Raw genomic sequence first — 17,500 nt, 5'->3', positions numbered from 1 at the left:
TCCCTCTCCTCTTCCTCCCATCTCCCTCCCTTCCTCCATCCCTCCTCCTCCCCTCCCCTCCTCTTCCTCCCCTCCCCTCCTCTTCCTCCATCCTCCTCCATTCCTCCTCCTCCTCCTTCCCATTCTTCTGTTCTGCTGTCTAAATCCTCACAGGAATATGGCACAACATTCTGAGTGGCATCAGCAAGTTTGCTGTCATCACAAATGTAAGTCTGTTGACAAGATGTGTAGCAGTTGGCTGCTAAATGTGTTGTAGTGATCATACTAAATACACAGAGCTTGCACTGTGCTCATCTCTCTAAATCTGTGTGGTCTACATGGTTAATATTGTCTTTGTGGAACGTTTTCAGTAAAATATCAGTGTCAATGTTGAAGATAAAGAGATGGACCCTTTCTTGGAGTTAAAACATGGGGTCCTTTTTAACCCACGGGGTCCTTTTTAACAAGTCTCAGTCAGGGGACATGAACTGCTGTGAGGGGCTTCTAGAAAGATAGAAGTTATTTACTCATGTTTGTTCAGGACCTGTGTGATGGACATCAAGTGATGCAATTGTCCACTCTAATGTGATCTATTGTCTTTTCGGTGTCCTAGGCCTTTGTGATATCTTTCACCTCGGAGTTCATCCCAAGGATGGTTTATCAGTATATATACAGTGAGACCGGCACCATGCATGGCTACACAGACTACACACTGGCCTACTTCAACACCAGTAACTTCAAGCCAGGCACTGCTCCCAATGCCACACAGTACGACAAAGATCTCAAGATCTGCAGGTATATACAGTACATGCACACATACACACATACACACACACACATACACACACACACACACACGCACGCAGGCACGCACGCACGCACACAGACACAGACACAGACACAGACACAGACACACACACACACACACACACACACACACACACACACACACACACACACACACACACACACAACCACGCACACACACACACACACACACACACACACACACACAACATATTTTCAAACACAAGCTAACAAAAACAGGGCCATCAATGTCAGTGCACAGCCAGTACACAACAGCAAAGGACCTATCTACCTTTGTTTACTTATTTCTAGTGGCCATATGTCAAGCATCTCTCTTTTTCCCTCTTTCTCTCTCTCTCCCTCTCTCTCAGGTACAAAGATTACAGAGATCCTCCGTGGTCCCATGAGTCCTACCAGCTCTCTAAGCAGTACTGGTCAGTGCTGGCCGCCAGGCTGGCATTCGTCATCTTTTTTCAGGTAACTTTCTTCACACTTACAGTGTATTTGTTGATGGTCTGTTTTATAGAGTAAACAGCTTAAGATTTGCCATTTTTATGTCATACATTATTGTCGTTTAGGGCACAAAAACAAATTGTAATAAAGTGATTACCCTCCATGACACCTTTTTTCTATATCATGTCCAAACATTATAATAATATTACATAAATTAATAAATTGATATTTTGAGTCTTCCATGTGTGTACTGACATGTTTTGGGTAAATATCCAGTGTATTCCTGTTACTGTAAAACTGGGTGTACTGAGTGTTCTGTGCTGTTGGCTGCCTCTGTGGCTGAGCGTTCTCTGCCCTGCTGTTCTCTGCCCTGCTGTGCTGCAGAACTTGGCCATGTTCCTGAGCATGCTGGTGGCCTGGCTCATCTCATTCGCACAAGGCCAAGCCAAGGACCAGATCAAGCGTGAGCGCGCCGCCCTCATGGAGCTCCTGCTCTCCCAGGAGCCCAGTCAGAGCTCCAGCCGCCGCACGGCACGCTCCCACGACGCACCGGTCATCATCCAGGGCCCCGAGGAGGACCCACCAGGAGGAGGAGGGGGCAGCAGGAGGGACTCCCCGAGTCCCGAGGAGCCCAGCGCACACCCAGACACCGTATCCATGGAGACGGACCTGAGGGAGGAGGGAGAGGCCCAGGGTGGAGGTCTTGATCCTGATCCTGATCCTGATCCTGATCCTGATCCGAGCCTACTGCAGATCCAGACCCAGATCCTGATGCTAAACCTGATCCCAGTCTAAACTCTGATCGTGACTCAAACCTCGATCTCAATGGTGACATAGAAACATCAAGACAGCCCTCAAAGCCCAAGCTGGTGGCTCAGAGGAGTTTGGATGCTTCAAGTTCAATCTCCAAGGAAGGATCTGAGACCCTGATGGAGGGAGAGCAGAACCCCAGAACCAAGGCCCGCTGCCGGACCCTTCCTCCCCGCTACAGAGGGCCCAGGCCAGGTGACAGCTCGGCACAATCGAGCCACTCCTCCGTCTTTACCCACCTGAGCCAGCAGGTGCCGCCCTCGCGCAGCCAGCTGATGCGGCTGAAGGACCCGGTCAAGCAGTCGTCACAGAGTGAGCTCGCCAGGAGCATTCTGCGGAATCGCTCCAGACCGCCCTCGGTGGATGAGGCGGCTGAGACGGCCCCCAAACCTCCACCCCGACCCCCGTCTGACATGGAGCTGGCCCAGCGAGGCCTCTCCAGACCTGCCTCACAGAGCCACTCCTCCATTCCTCCCAGAGATCTTCATCGCGGCCCCCGTCAGACTTCGACCTGAGCCAGAGTGCCCAGAGAGGCCTGACGCGGCCAGCGTCGGAGGCCGAGCAGCTTTGCGAGGTGTCCAGCAGACCAGCGTCACGGCCGCCGTCGAGGCCTCCCTCGGACGTAGAGTTGGCCCAGAGGGTCCACAAGTCTCTCGCGACCCCCGTCTGAAGCCGAGCTGGCCGAACCCTCGTCCAGACCTCCGTCTCGACCACCGTCACGGCCACCATCCAGACCACCGTCAGACGTGGAGTTGGCCCAGAAAGCCGTGAAGTGTCTCTCGCGAACAGCGTCGGAGGCGGAGGCTGAGTTGATCGACATCTCCTCCAAGCCTCCATCACGATCTCCGTCAAGGCCACCATCAGACGTGGAGTTGGCCAAGAAAGCCGTGAAGTCACTCTCGCGAACGGCGTCAGAGGCGGAGGCTGAGTTGATCGACATCTCCTCCAAGCCTCTATCACGGTCTCCATCGAGGTCACCGTCAGACGGAGCGCTGGCCTACCGAGCCTCCAAAGCCCTCTCACGGCCAGCCTCCCAGCACGAGCTGTCCCACGGCACCTCCCGACCTCCCTCCCGACCTCCGTCAGAGATGGAGTTGGCGCAGAAAGCTTTGTCACGCTCCCCATCACAACCAGAGCAGCCGTCAGCCACCGCCCCAAAGACTCCTTCAAGGCCCCCGTCGAACAGCGAGCTGGCTCAGAACATCCTCAAAGCTCCCCCTGCCTCCGACCGGAGCTCCAGAGCCAAGGGCCGCTGCCAGACGCTTCCCCCCAACCAGAGGCCCCCCGAGGCGGGGGAGACTGCCGTCCGAACCAGCCATTCCTCCACCTTCACCCACCTGAGCCAACAGGTCCCGCCATCACGCAGCGAGCTCACCCGGGACACACACGTGTAAAGAGAGACCGTGTAAATGCTGAAGGTGAGGACTCATAGAGGGGTCAGAGGTCACAGAGCTCATAGAGGGGTCAGAGGTCACAGAGCTCATATCTCTTTTGAGATTGCATCTCATCTGATCTTCTCCCCCAAATGGTTGAGAGTACAAATCCACCAGCCCGGATGATTCCATGAACTGAACTCATCACTGATGGTGAGATAACGTTCCTCTGCTCTCCGACTGATTGGCTGATGGGATGGTTCTCAGATCCTGGATTGGTTAGTGAGATGGTTCACTGTTCTCTGATTGGTTTATACAGGATGATGGTTGCTATACAGTTTCTCCTGCTTGTTGATAACCATGACAGCTTCTCAAAATGAAAGCCAAGAGAGAGACTAACAGAAACACCAACACAGACAAACACACACAGACACACACACACACACGCATGTTGACAACGTTAATATACACATGGATGGAAACACTCACACCCCAAACACACCCACACACAAACTTCATTGTACTAAGACTTTTTACTGTTTTTTTAAGAGGAAGGAGGTGAGGGATGATCTGTCTTGCTGGTGTGCTAGAGTGTAAATCTGAAACTGCATTTATGATGTAGAATACCAAAGAAAGCCAACCACCCTTTTCTTAGATATCCTCCACATTTTGATAATATCAATACAAACTCATTATTGTTCTTAATAAACATGTTATTACTGTTCATATATAAAGACAAAGTTCATAATAAAAATAATCTGAATGAGCTGAAAGTGTATTTGTGTTTCCATGCTTCGGTCGTGGGTGTTGCTCTCATTACTGTTATTATTCCAGTGTGTGTGTTGCGACGGAGCACTCAGACAACCTTAAGATTTACTATAATCTGGCTGTAATCCCCTGTCCAGCCCTCACCCTATTGTTATGCAATAACAAAGTATTAACTTCATACAGCTCCTTGCCACGCCATATTGCACGCTACTCACTGATATAGTTTTACTATAACAAAGGCTCATGTGATATATATTGCATCATGATCCCTTTTAAATGTAGACAGGGGATGACCCTGTCATAAAATTGCACTGATTGGTTCATCTCTGGGAGCATGAAAAACTCTCTTTTTCTATTCACCACGACATGTGGAAAACTGACTTAGTAACAACTGGCCTATAATTCACATTAACATATTTTTTAGTCTCTGCTAGCAAAGAGCAGGCGAGTAATGCTTTAAAAATGATAGAATACTTTAGCCCTCATTTGAAATCTGTCTGTGGCCCTTTCTTCATTCATAAAAGACCTGCAAGCCTGTTTAATAGTTTATGAAAGACCAAGGGGCCTATCTTACACCGGGCGCAACGTGACGCCAAGCGTGACACAAGTCATGTTCCTATTTTACATTTGCAGGCAGATTCCTTCAGATGCACTGACTGTTAAAACACCAACACACTGTTTAGATGTTGCGCTCCTCGCTCATACAGGGAATGACAGATGTCATTCTCATTGGTTTAATGGATGTTAAGCCCAAAACCCACCCATGAAACAAGAGTAACCCTTTTGAACAATGCACCTGGCATCTGGCGAACTTTTTACGCCGTCAAGATAGCGATTTTGGACTGGTCACACCCTAAACGTATTTTAAACCATCCATTTCAGACCGTGCGTTTCAGATGGCTATAAATAGCGCCCTGAGGGCCAGATGTACGTACATTTTGCGAACGTAGTGTTATCAGTGTCATGGACACACCGCAGATTGCTAATTCAGACCCAAGAGTATTTATCAATCGCTCAATCCTTAGTGTAACTCCTTTCTTTCCTTCTCCGCATAAACGTCTGAATGGACCCAAAGAATTTAACTGATGACCATTAAAAAGAATCAAATGTTTAGATCATTTATCAATGTCGTTCAAAACTTGTGCACGTAGGCTATGGATGATTGGTCAAATCTAGCAAGTAGGAAAGTTTAAGTGAATGACGTGAAAGTGAAAGTAAGACATTGAAAAGGCCAACGAAAAGTTAAGGTTGCTTTTGGTAGTACAAATACTTTCACCACAAAAAACTGATGCTCTAAATAGCGATTCTGTTGTTGTCTTTGAAAGGTTCCCCTTATTGACGCATTGAACTGCAATTTGGATTAACACCTTTACAAAGCATGGAAGTATTTAGGGCGCAGAATAGACGTCTTTGTACATACCGAATGAATACATAATTAGGCACTCTTTACTCTTCCCTCCCATCTTTTTACACTAAACTCCCACTTTCCCTGGATCCTCCCATGAATGCATATGCATGACATGACAAACGCAATCTGCCACTTTCAGCTCAGCGACAGGTATTTTTATGCTTTTACATCATTGCGCCTGTTTGTACATACCTGAATGATTTTACTATTCTGGAAACAAATACGCCTGAAGTGGGCGCAAAAGCGTTAGTACATCTGGCCCACATATCTCTCACAGTAATGCTGTGGGGTGTGGTGGGCTGAGTATAACCCACTACCCACATCTGTCTGGATATGATCAAACCAGCAGACATTTTCAGATGCTTAACACACACTTGAATTCTACATTTATTGGTATAGTTGATTATGAAGTTGAGATTCTACACAAACACACACACATACTGTATAAGGCCCAACAAGGATTAAAATAGCATATATCCAACAAGGATACAACAAGGCCCTAATCAAGGAACTGTACAGCAATAATACTAATAACAATGTCAGCTTGTAATTTATAATGGTGTCATTTTTTATATATTGTAGATCTAAGGAGAAAATTAAAATGAGAATTGCATATTATTCACACAATTCACTATTAACATTAGTTTTACATGTAGTACAGTATGTACAGCATTTTTACACACACACACACACACACACACACACACACACACACACACACGCTCCCTCTCATTTCTTGGCAAGCTCAGCGCTGACCTCGTCCTCTGGTTTGAGGGCGTGCCACTGGGCGATGGGCCTCCTGGGGTTGGCCAACATGTCTGCCCAGTGGCGCTGCTCGGTGCCAGTGCTGTTCAGGCCCAGGAACACCTTTCCGATGGCGTCGTTCTTACCGATCTTATCGTAGTCCAGCACAGTCACAGCCACCTGCACTTTCTGTCCAGACAAACGGGGTAAAATAGAGAATTAATTAATGATAATAGTCATCAGTAATGCCAATGGCTAATTTAGAAGTGCTAGTGCTACAATTAACCAGAAGAAAACCACCCTATGCTCTGTACTGAGCAGATATCCACTAATTAGGTGCTGCATTGAGCAGATATCCACTAATTAGGTGCTGCATTGAGCAGATATTCACTAATTAGGTGCTGCATTGAATACATACAACGTAGTGAACGAATGTTGTTGCCAGGTGTAGTGGCGTGTTCAAGACAACCTGAATCCTACACCCAGAACTCTAACACACATACTGTAGCCTCTTCCTTGCTTGACCTAGACCAGCAGGATATAAGCCTGGGGCCACAGTTACCTGGACCAGCAGAATATAAGACTGGGGCCACGGTTACCTGCATCTGCTCCAGGGGCACCTCGAAGCTGAAGGACTCGTTGTAGTACGGGTTCAGCGTGTGCTTCTTCACCGTTGTCTTCTTCTTCTTCAACCTTTTCCCATTTTGCAGCAGGTGGATCTTCACGTAGGGATCTGAAACAGACAGAAGGATCGTGGCAAAGTAGTGCCATTGCAGTTACAGTTGGGATCTGAAACAGACAGAAGGATCGTGGCAAAGTAGTGCCATTGCAGTTACAGTTGGGATCTGAAACAGACAGAAGGATCGTGGCAAAGTAGTGCCATTGCAGTTACAGTTGGGATCTGAAACAGACAGAAGGATCGTGGCAAAGTAGGGCCATTGCAGTTACAGTGGGGCGTGAGCTCCAAACGCAATACTAACACGTCTGGTACTCTGGGGATGCAGCCAGGATGCAGTAGCCTGGGTTATTACTCAATAAAGCTGGTGATAAGGTCATGTGGGGTGATGGCTTTCTCCCAGATCAGTTGAACACATACAGATTCAGACCGCATACTGTATGTGTTGTTATATATGTGTTGTGTGGTGTTATTTATCTTATACTAAGAAGCAATCCCAAAGAGCATTGGAACTCTGACATAGTCATTACTTAAATGACTTAAATTACTTAAATGAATTAAAATGGGGAGATGTCAAAAGTAGAGAGTTTATCTTGTCTCCCTTATGCATCTGTTGATTGGTCTATGGGCTGTCACTCACCTGAGAGCCCGCCCACATCCATCTTCTTGAGGTTCTTGGCCTCCAGAACTACCACAGTTAGTTTGCCCGCAGTGGGGACGTATCGCAGGGACAGACAGATATCACCCAGCTTTTCTTGCTACACATACACACACACACACACACACACGTGTACAAAAGATTTAGGATTTGGATCTGGATTTAGACCAATTCATACAATTGAACTCAAACACAGGGAATTGTGTTCATTTGCTTTGTTTAGTGTAATCCTGGGGCGGTGGTAGTGTAGTGGTTAAGGAGCTGGGCTAGCGTGCAGTAGCCTGAATGTTGTCGGTTCAATTCCCGGCTTCCACCGTTGTGCCCTTGAGCAAGGCACTTAACCCCAAGTTGCTCCGGGGACAATGTGATCCCTTGTAATATAGCTGACATATGTAAGTCACTTTGGTCAAGAAGTGTCTGCTAAATGTAATGTAATGTAATGTAATGGTCTCAAGCTAGCAACATTTCCATCACATAAGTTATGATACATAACAAAGCAAAGTCTTTTAACAACAAGTCTTTTACAAAACCCCACATTCAATTCAACAAACACTTCTTCACACACACACACACACACACACACACACACACACAACGTAAAGAGCCCACCTCTTCCTTCTCGGGTTTCTGCAGGTCTCTCCACTCCTCGGTCACGTGACTGAAGTCCACTTTGTTCATCGGGATGCGGACGTCCCCGATGGCATCATGCTTAGAGAAGCGGTCAAAGTCATACACAATCATGACCAGCGTCTTCCCTCCCAGCTCCGCATAGGGGACCTATAGGACAGTGATACAAGATCATGACCAGCGTCTCAGCTCCGCATAGGGGACCTATAGGACACAGTCATACACGATCGATCATGACCAGTGTCTTAGCTCCGCATAGGGGACCTATAGAGGACACAGTCATATGCGATCGATCATGACCAGCGTCTTAGCTCTGCACAGGGGACCTATAGGACACAGTCATATGCGATCGATCATGACCAGCGTCTTAGCTCTGCACAGGGGACCTATAGGACACAGTCATATGCGATCGATCATGACCAGCGTCTTAGCTCTGCACAGGGGACCTATAGGACACAGTCATATGCGATCGATCATGACCAGCGTCTTAGCTCTGCACAGGGGACCTATAGGACACAGTCATATGCGATCGATCATGACCAGCGTCTTAGCTCTGCATAGGGGACCTATAGGACACAGTCATACACAACACACTCAGTAGTGCTCAACTCACTCAACACACACACACAGTAGTGCTATGCACACACACACACACACACACACACAGAAGTGCTGTGTCATGAATATGTATGAGGCGTCCCTGACAGACACGCCCTGCCACAGCCTCGCAGCGTGGTGACAGCGTGGTGACAGCGTGGGGACAGCGTGGGGACAGCGTGGTGACAGCGTGGGGACAGCGTGGGGACAGCGTGGTGACAGCGTGGGGACAGCGTGGGGACAGCGTGGTGACAGCCCAGGCTGAGATGGCAGAAAAAGTACAGATGCTGAATAAGACCTTTGTGCTCATCAAGGACACCTCCACATGCACTGTGTGTGTGTGTGTGTGTGTGTGTGTGTATGTGTGTGTGTGTGTGTGACATGAAATCAGATCTGCATTATCTGTTATGGTAAATATTCAGAGGGCAGCGTGCCAAGAGTATGTCTGTAACAATGATGCAGACCACACTGACCACACAACGATGCAGACCACACTGACCACACACTCTCTGCTCTGGGTTTGAGCTCTGAGTTTGTCTTGCTTGAATAGCACTTCCTGGTCGTGTTCGCTCACGGCCCTCGAACCCGCCACCTCGACACACACCGGCATGGGAGTCGAACGCTCTAACCACTGAGCTAAAAGCCCAGGCTTCCAACTCAGCGGTTAGAAGCGTTCTTAAGGTTAGGGGTGTGAGGATTTACACGGGCAACTAGCATGCTAGCTCAGTTCGCCTCCGTTACACACACAACAATACAAACGGTCCAAACCACCCATATCTCACCATTCCAACACCACCGGCCAATAAAATAAATGGAAGTAGAAACTGTGTCATTTCTGGCATGATGAGAAGCCCTTGTCTCGTTCTGGACTTCCTGAGTCATCACAAGCCTTGCACACTTCCTTATAGAGACCTGGCCAATCGGGACGGGATGTGGGTGGGGCTGCGATATACAAGCACCTTGAAGGTGAAGTTCTCGTTGAAGGTGGGGTTGAGGGACTTCCTGTGGACTTTGGTCTCAAATTTCTTCTTCTTGTCGGGCAGCAGGTAGAGCTTCACGTAGGGGTCAGATGTTCCGCTCATGTCCATGGCCGGGAGGTCTGTGGCCTGCAGAATGCCCACCATCAACTGGCAAGGAGAGAGATCGATGATAACGGAAGAAACAAGAGGGACAGAGAGAAAGGAGAGGAAGAGAGAGAGAGTGAGAGATTAATGGTAATATAGGAAACGAGGGAAAGAGAGAAGGAAAGAAAGGAGGGGGAGGGGATAGGAAGAGAGAAAGAAAGGGATAGCAGCCAGAGAGGGTGGTATGAGGGAAAAGGGGAGAAAGACAGAAACAGAGGAGAGGAGGAAGGGGTGGAGGGATGGATAAGATATCTTACGGCAGCATCAGTGAAATTGTAGTCTAAAGAGAACTGGAGCTTGCCCAGCCTGACTTCCTCTTTGGAATCCTCCTCTTCATCCACTGTATCAGTGTCATGTTTCAAGGCCTGAGAACACACGAACACACACACACACACACACACACACACACACACACACACACACACACACACACACACACACACACTCCTAATAAATCCAAGGGATGGTATACAGTATCCTCCCTGGTGTGCTGGAAACTAGTGATGGGCAAATGAAGCTTTGGTGAACCACTGAACCACAGGAGTGTTGACCTAGCGACACTAGCTGAAAAGCAAAAAGATGGCCGCCACACATACATTTTTCAACATAAAAGTCCTTAGCAAACCAATATTTTTGGTTACATATACTGGTTTGGGTAAGGACTTTTATGTTGAAAAAAAATCTATGTGGCAGCCATATTGGATTTTCATTAGTGTTGCTTCTTCTACACTACTGTGGTTTAATAATTCACCAAAGCTTTGACTATATCCTACTCCCCTAAACTACAGTGCTTTTTGTTTTACTGTAAATAGCAAAGGGATATAATTCTATAGTCCTTCAATAGTACTGTAATTGATATAGTTACAGAAATTCATACATTTCTCCATTTCCACTTATGTAAATCGATAAGGTGTTGTACACGGCATTATTTAAAACTAAAGACTACAGGACATTTGGGCCCAATCCTATCAGTCCTTGCAAACAACAAGGAGAACATGAAACACATTACGCACATTACGCACATTCCATCAGAGTTATCAAGCAATAATGAGTGTGATGTGATGTCCCCTACCCGCGGTGTCCTCTCGTCCTTCATGTCCGTGAGGTCAAGGTCAAGGTCGTTCTTCCCTCCCTTCTCCTTTCCTTTCTTCTCTTTCTTCTTCTTGAACAGAGTCTTACGGCAGCAGCAGAAACAGCAGCTCAGCAGCAGCAGGAGCAGCACAAAGACTAGAGCCACCACTGCCCACTTGGGAACTGGGAAATACCACACAAACAGCCACCACTGCCCACTTGGGAACTGGGAAATATCACACAAACGCGTGGGAACTGGGAAGTATCACACAACACATGTGGGAACTGGGGAATATCACACAAACATGTGGGAACTGGGAAATATCACACAAACATGTGGGAACTGGAGAATATCACACAAACACGTGGGAACAGGGAAATATCACACAGACAGCCACCACTGCCCACGTGGGAATTGGGAAATATCACACAAACACGTGGGAACTGGGGAATATCACACAAATGTAGATGAATTTGACAGAGAGAGAAAAGAGAGAGAAACACAAACACTTACATCACCACCATCAAAAGAAGCAGATTTCAATGTGTTAACACAAAAGTCAAGACCTTAAACATGCACAGATAATACTTAGGCTACACACTACACACACACAAACACAAATGCATTACATTAAATGTGCTTTTATATCCAAAAATGACAGAAATTACCTAGCAACAGAATGTGAAGAAACAACCACTTTTGTAATATCAAAAACGCCTGTGCTCTGCATTGTCCAGATATCCACTGAAGTTAGCATGCAAACGAGCTAGCGCGCTACCAGCTGTCTCAAACGAGCTAGCGCGCTACCAGCTGTCTTGTACCGGTATGCATGCAAACGAGCTAGCGCGCTACCAGCTGTCTCAAACGAGCTAGCGCGGTACCAGCTGTCTTGTACCGGTATGCATGCAAACAAGCTAGCGTGCTACCAGCTGTCTTGTACCGGTATGCATGCAAACGAGCTAGCGCGGTACCGGCTGTCTCAAACGAGCTAGCATGGTACCAGCTGTCTCAAACGAGCTAGCGCGGTACCAGCTGTCTTGTACCGTTATGCATGCAAACGAACTAGCGCAGTACCAGCTGTCTTGTACCGGTATGCATGTAAACGAGCTAGCGCGGTACCAGCTGTCTCAAACGAGCTAGCGCGGTAGCAGCTGTCTTGTACCGGTATGCATGCAAACGAGCTAGCGCAGTACCAGCTGTCTTGTACCGGTATGCATGCAAACGAGCTAGCGCGGTACCAGCTGTCTTGTACCGGTATGCATGACGCTGCATTAAAAACAATGCAATTCAGTGGAAGACTAGTGTTGCTAGCTGCGTTCAAGACAACACAAAGCCAACAGAGTTCCACAAGCTCCTTTAACTTTAATAAGAGCTCACATCTACATGGAAGAGTTCACTGGGTTAACAGTGTTGTGTAGCCATCCCCAAAGACTCGAGTACATCCCAGCTCTACTGCGCAGAGCTCAGTGGTTAACACAACAGTGTTGAGGCCATATCACACAGCCCTTCTATCATATTTGCCCTTGAGCGGCGTGTGTGTGCATGTGTGTGTGTGTGTGTGTGTGTGTGTGTGTGTGGCGTCATTCAGCCAGCTGGCGTAGGGGCCCTTGGGGAGTGGCCCACGGGGAGGAAGCTATATTTACACCAGCTGCTGCTGGGTGGACGGGGTGACCTTCAAGGTTGGGGGCCATCTGTCAGAAACCTCTGTGCAGGTGAAGGATGCTGACCCAGCGGGTGAAGCAGTGACCCCTGTGTGTGTGTGTGTGTGTGTGTGTGTGCGTGCGTGCGTGCGTGCGTGTGCGCATGCATGCACAGGTAAAAGATGCTGAAGGATGCTGACCCAGCAGGTGAAGTGGTGACCCTACAGGGGTAACTGCAGGTCTAGCCACAGTACCTGTGTGTGTGTGTGTGTGTGTGTGTGTGTTGTGTGTGTGTGCGTGTTTATGTGTGAGGATGGGTGTGTGCACAGGTGAAGGACGCAAAAGCAGCAGGATCATCAGTGATGACAGTGTAGTCATGGCAACAGTGATGCTCCCCATGTGTTGGACTTTGATACAAAGTGACTGATTGACACCTGTAGGCTGTAGGTCTTATGACTTTCATGTTCCTTACATAATGTTGTGACCTGTTCTATAGCTCTACCTTTAACAATTTTCTCATATCTTTTTGTGTATATTTCTTCAGCAGGACGTGTTGTGTGTGTTTGTGTGGTGTGTGACTTGTGTTCATGTAAGTGTGCATACTAACGAGGTATATGCTTGAGCTCATTCATGTAAGTGTGCATACTAACGAGGTATATGCTTGAGCTCATTCATGAACTTCTCCCTGAGCTCGTTGACTCTGGTGTGCTGCGTCGGCCCAGGGGTCGGAGGTCGTCCACTTGGCCCCGTCTCCTTTGGGTTCATACTTGCAATGGGTGGAGCCAATGTAGCACCAGGAGCCACCAGAGCCTCTCCACACACAGTGATCAACCTAACAAACACAAACGCAAATGCACACACACACGCGCATGCAAACACACACACACCGCACACACACGTATGAACATACGCATGCACACACACATACACACACACCCACACGCATACACACACACACACACACACACACACACACACACACACACACACACACATACACACATCAGAGAGAGAGAAAGAGAGACAGATAGCAATGTGTGTTTGTGTGTGTGTGTGTGTGTGTGTGTACTCACAAGGTATTTGCTTTCATTCATGAATATGTGTGTGTGTGTGTGCCTATATGAGTGTAAATTTGAAGTTTCACCTAGCTCCCAGGAGAAGAAATCCAAGGCCATTCCAGTCAGACATGGTGACGAGTTCTGCCTGAAATCAGCCAATAACATGCACACTTTTGTAACATCAAACCACAAATGCTTAACTTTACGTGTAGCATATTGACAACAGGTTGTAAATGATTTTCTCAGGATCTGTTATACTATTTAAACAGATGCATCTCAAAAAATTAGAATATCATGCATTATTTTTTCCGTAATTTATTTCAAAAAGTGAAACTTTCATATAATCTAGCATTCTTTAATTTCCCCTTGGGCCTTGGGGATCAATAAAGTATCTATCTATCTATCTATCTATCTATCTCATTACATGTAAAGTGACATATTTCTACATGGGGCATGTGGAGTCTGGAGGGGGGGTATGGGCAGCAGGAAGCTCAGATGTCTCCACGTGAGGCATGTCAGAGATCACTTTCATTGCAGCTGTAAAGGGAGCGTTTCACCTTGAGATTATTTTGAGAATCGCCCAGTAAGCACACATTGATTTCTGTCTTCTTTTACAGTGAGTTGAATAATGATCATGTACCCACGCCATCCAAAGATGCTTTTCCATGGAATCAGACATGTCACTGTTCAGCTTAGCAGGTCAAAGATACAATATGCGCTCACACTAAAGGAACAGCAGCACACCATGCTGGAAATGAATAATAACAGCTCGTTCCAAAAGGTTTGATAACTTACTAAAGTATATGAGTGTGAGGAGATAAACACAAGGACCAGCCACAGATAACTAAGCAACAGTCGGAGACACCACTGAGAATATGAGGAACTTGCGGACTCAGCAATAAACTAAACAACGATGAGACAGCTGTCACCAAGACAACACAAGGACTATACACACAAACCACCCAAGGAATAAGCAAAGTGAGCATGCAAACACACTACACACAAACCACCCAGGAATAAGCAAAGTGAACATGCAGAAACAATTAACGTCACAAAGGCTTCAGAGACATTAATAAGGGCACAGACAACGCATGTAGCAAACCAGGGGGTTGATCAGTCAGCAACCACAGAGTTCAAAGCTAAAAACAACACTGTACAAGACATTACAAAACATGATGATTTCCTTACCTTCTGCTGTGTCAATTAAAAAGAGTTGCATTAGAACGGCACTGAAATAGAAGATCACTGAAATAATTGATGCTTTTGAAAAGCAAGATGTTTTATGAGTATTTCAGGAGGGTGGTGTGGAGAGAGATGGAGAGATATGAAGAGAGAGGAAGAGAGCGACTCAGTTGTGTCTGTCAGGTCCTATGGGAACGAAGGAACAGGGGTGGAGGAGAGTGAAAGGGCGGGTGAGAGAGAGAGGGGGCAGAGAAACAGAGAGATGAGTTGTGAGGAGAGGAGGCATGATAGTGAGGTGGTGGAGGAGGATTCTACTGAAGTGTCACACAATTCAGTGTTCTGTTGAGCATCTTATAGATAACACTTCCTATGCAAATATCCTTCCTGTCCAAAGTTATGCAACTATCCGCTATGGTCAAGCTGAGCGACCATGACACAAAAGGAGGACACCAGGTTTTTTATGTCCTTCAGTAGACAGGCTGAATATTCATCATCTTAACTGTCCCCTATTTCACCCATTCGGAATATTCATTAGACACACACACACACACCTGGTTGGACAGATTTCAGCAGAGGACACACAAAAGTAATGGCAGTTTTAGATAAATAGATGATCCCTAGGGAAATTCAACACTTTATGACTAAACTCGGTTTGTCTGTCTACTAGGAGTCAGTGCGGTCCACTGCCATCACGCACCTGTCTCAATTTGACATGAAGTTTACATTTTTCCCAACTTTGAGCTGAAAGTGAAGTGACAATTTTGCATAAAAATCAAATGATCGATCCATCGTTGCAATCCATTATTCACATTTTTGCGCCTTCATGCTGGTCATACACCAGTCCACTAAGGGGCGATAAGGAGTTTCATAGAGGCCGTCTCGCCTTAAGCACCGCAGAGGAAGAGTGTTGTCCAGGATACGAAGGGAAGCTTTGTCCGAAAGGGAAATTGTGAGCCCTCTTAAACCTTTCTTTTACTGTTTATGTTTAATTAAAGAGACAAATACATTCAAATGACAGCTCTAGTTAATTAGATAGATTTTAGCGGCTTAACTATGCATGCAATCCTTATAGTCGTACATAAACTTTAAGCTTCGTGACTAGTGGCTCTCGGCCAATCTATTGGTAAGGCACTCACTCTTACGTGCGGACACTTTTCTAGTGAAAGAACATTGGCTGGGGTGTGGACATGTGGCATTGGCGAAGATATGGCAGGTGTTGGAAGTGGATATGTTCGCTCGACATTGTCTGTGGTGTCTGCGCTTGAGGCAGTCGTGGTACGCAGTTTCGGACCGAATGGTGGCGTGGTACTATTCACTCGCGACACTGGAGAAGTTTTGCTCACCCGTCACGGGCAGAAGATTCTAAACTCACTGCATTTGGAACACCCAATTGCCAGGTACATCCTAGTCTCGACGTGCTCTCTCAACAAGTTATCTAAAACATGCTATAAAAAGTATGAAGTATCTTAACATAACTCATAAACATGTACAATTTTCTGTTTTGTAGAATGGTTGTGGATTGCATTCAGGCACACTGTTCAGTGGCAGCGGATGGCTCCAAGTCCTTTCTACTTCTGCTAGCCTCTCTGCTTAGAAGGATCCATGCGCACAGCAAAGCATGCAAGGAAATGTCAAACGCCCGTGCCCGACACCTGGCCAATCAGCTACTGCGCCTCTGTTATGATGGTCTGGATGACATCATCGTGCATCAGGTGATGCCACACGCCTCCTCACTGTACTCCTCCGGTTACCGTGGTGACACTCTGGAGGGGCTGGTTCGTGGATACATGGCGGGAAGAGTTGGGATTGGTCAGGCTGAAGTTCTCGTGCCAATCATCTGTCAGTTTTGCCGGAAATGGAATGTGGGCCAGGGCATGGCAGAGCCAATCAGATTCATCCACAAAAACTTCCCTCTGCTGCACTCCACAGTGTTGGGCTTGCCTATTGGTCGGTCGTGTGTGCAGGAAGGGTTTCTTCTGGGCTGTGATTGGACAATGTTTTTTGAGCGTAAGAGTGAAGAGCCAATCAGAGTGCTGGTGTTGAATGAGAGTGTGTTTGTTGTGAACGAAGCGGTGAGTGTGTTTGAGAACTATGTGTGTGACAGCCATGCAACTGTGCATCGGCTGTGTGTGTGTGCCGAAGAGCTCGATGTGTGTGTGCTCCTCTCTCCGGTGAAGTGTCCAGACCTCCTCCTGCAGCAGGCTCAGCAGAAGCGGCTCTGTGTGGCTGAGTGTGTGGACCCGCCTCTTCTGGACCTTTTCTGCCAGCTCAGCCAATCACAGCCTGCCCCTGTGGGTCATGTCGCCACAGTGACATCAGTCAGCCGCGTTGTGTTGGGAGGACATCGGTTGGGCTGTGTTGGGCTCACACCAACACACACTTCTCACTCGTCCAGCGAGCACATCTTACACCCACACACACTTCTGCTCTGTGCCCCCGGGCCAGGCTCGCTGGATCAGTGTGTGAATGCGTGTCAGGGAGTCTTCACGATGCTGCGCAGTGTGTGTGAGGCTGAACGCACGCC

At 47.3% G+C, this 17,500-nt stretch overlaps 4 protein-coding genes across 7 annotated transcripts in view; 2 read left to right on the top strand and 2 right to left on the bottom strand.

Moving 5' to 3' along the window:
- The window catches only part of LOC125303212 (anoctamin-2-like), a 43,338-nt gene extending 41,291 nt beyond the window's left edge, over positions 1–2,047 (top strand). For all 3 annotated transcript variants that reach the window (XM_048256810.1, XM_048256809.1, XM_048256808.1), the window contains 4 exons: positions 154–206; positions 593–774; positions 1,158–1,263; positions 1,624–2,047. In XM_048256810.1, the coding sequence (XP_048112767.1) occupies positions 154–206; positions 593–774; positions 1,158–1,263; positions 1,624–2,034 (752 nt within the window). In that variant the 3' untranslated portion in view covers positions 2,035–2,047. The remainder of the gene's footprint in view (positions 1–153; positions 207–592; positions 775–1,157; positions 1,264–1,623) is intronic.
- A 3,920-nt stretch (positions 2,048–5,967) lies between these two features.
- On the bottom strand, positions 5,968–10,382 carry LOC125303213 (synaptotagmin-1-like). Its single transcript, XM_048256811.1, has 6 exons — positions 10,282–10,382; positions 9,860–10,027; positions 8,286–8,453; positions 7,659–7,776; positions 6,942–7,075; positions 5,968–6,531 (listed from the first exon to the last, which is right to left on the bottom strand). The coding sequence occupies exons 2-6, from the start codon at positions 10,022–10,024 to the stop codon at positions 6,328–6,330; spliced, it is 789 nt and encodes a 262-aa protein (XP_048112768.1). The 5' UTR covers positions 10,025–10,027; positions 10,282–10,382; the 3' UTR covers positions 5,968–6,327.
- Positions 10,383–10,992: 610 nt separating this feature from the next.
- LOC125302851 (synaptotagmin-1-like) lies at positions 10,993–15,239 on the bottom strand. Its single transcript, XM_048256167.1, has 5 exons — positions 14,983–15,239; positions 13,881–13,939; positions 13,387–13,568; positions 11,097–11,278; positions 10,993–10,998 (listed from the first exon to the last, which is right to left on the bottom strand). Exons 2-5 carry the CDS (start codon positions 13,922–13,924, stop codon positions 10,993–10,995), a joined length of 414 nt encoding a protein of 137 aa, XP_048112124.1. The 5' UTR covers positions 13,925–13,939; positions 14,983–15,239.
- A 629-nt stretch (positions 15,240–15,868) lies between these two features.
- Positions 15,869–17,500, top strand: part of bbs10 (Bardet-Biedl syndrome 10) — a 2,165-nt gene continuing 533 nt past the window's right edge. Inside the window, exons 1-3 of one of the 2 annotated variants that reach the window (XM_048257520.1) lie at positions 15,869–15,925; positions 16,137–16,373; positions 16,484–17,500. The exon at positions 16,484–17,500 is cut by the window's right edge and continues 533 nt beyond it. In XM_048257520.1, the coding sequence (XP_048113477.1) occupies positions 16,183–16,373; positions 16,484–17,500 (1,208 nt within the window). In that variant the 5' untranslated portion in view covers positions 15,869–15,925; positions 16,137–16,182. Of the gene's footprint in view, positions 16,374–16,483 lie in introns of both variants that reach the window. The other variant, XM_048257519.1, reaches the window with a different exon arrangement.

The sequence above is a fragment of the Alosa alosa genome, chromosome 11 (genome assembly GCF_017589495.1).
Source record: "Alosa alosa isolate M-15738 ecotype Scorff River chromosome 11, AALO_Geno_1.1, whole genome shotgun sequence".
Classification (NCBI taxonomy): domain Eukaryota; kingdom Metazoa; phylum Chordata; class Actinopteri; order Clupeiformes; family Clupeidae; genus Alosa; species Alosa alosa.
The sequence above is the reverse complement of the archived record's forward strand: the minus strand, read 5'-3'. Positions and strand labels throughout refer to the sequence as shown.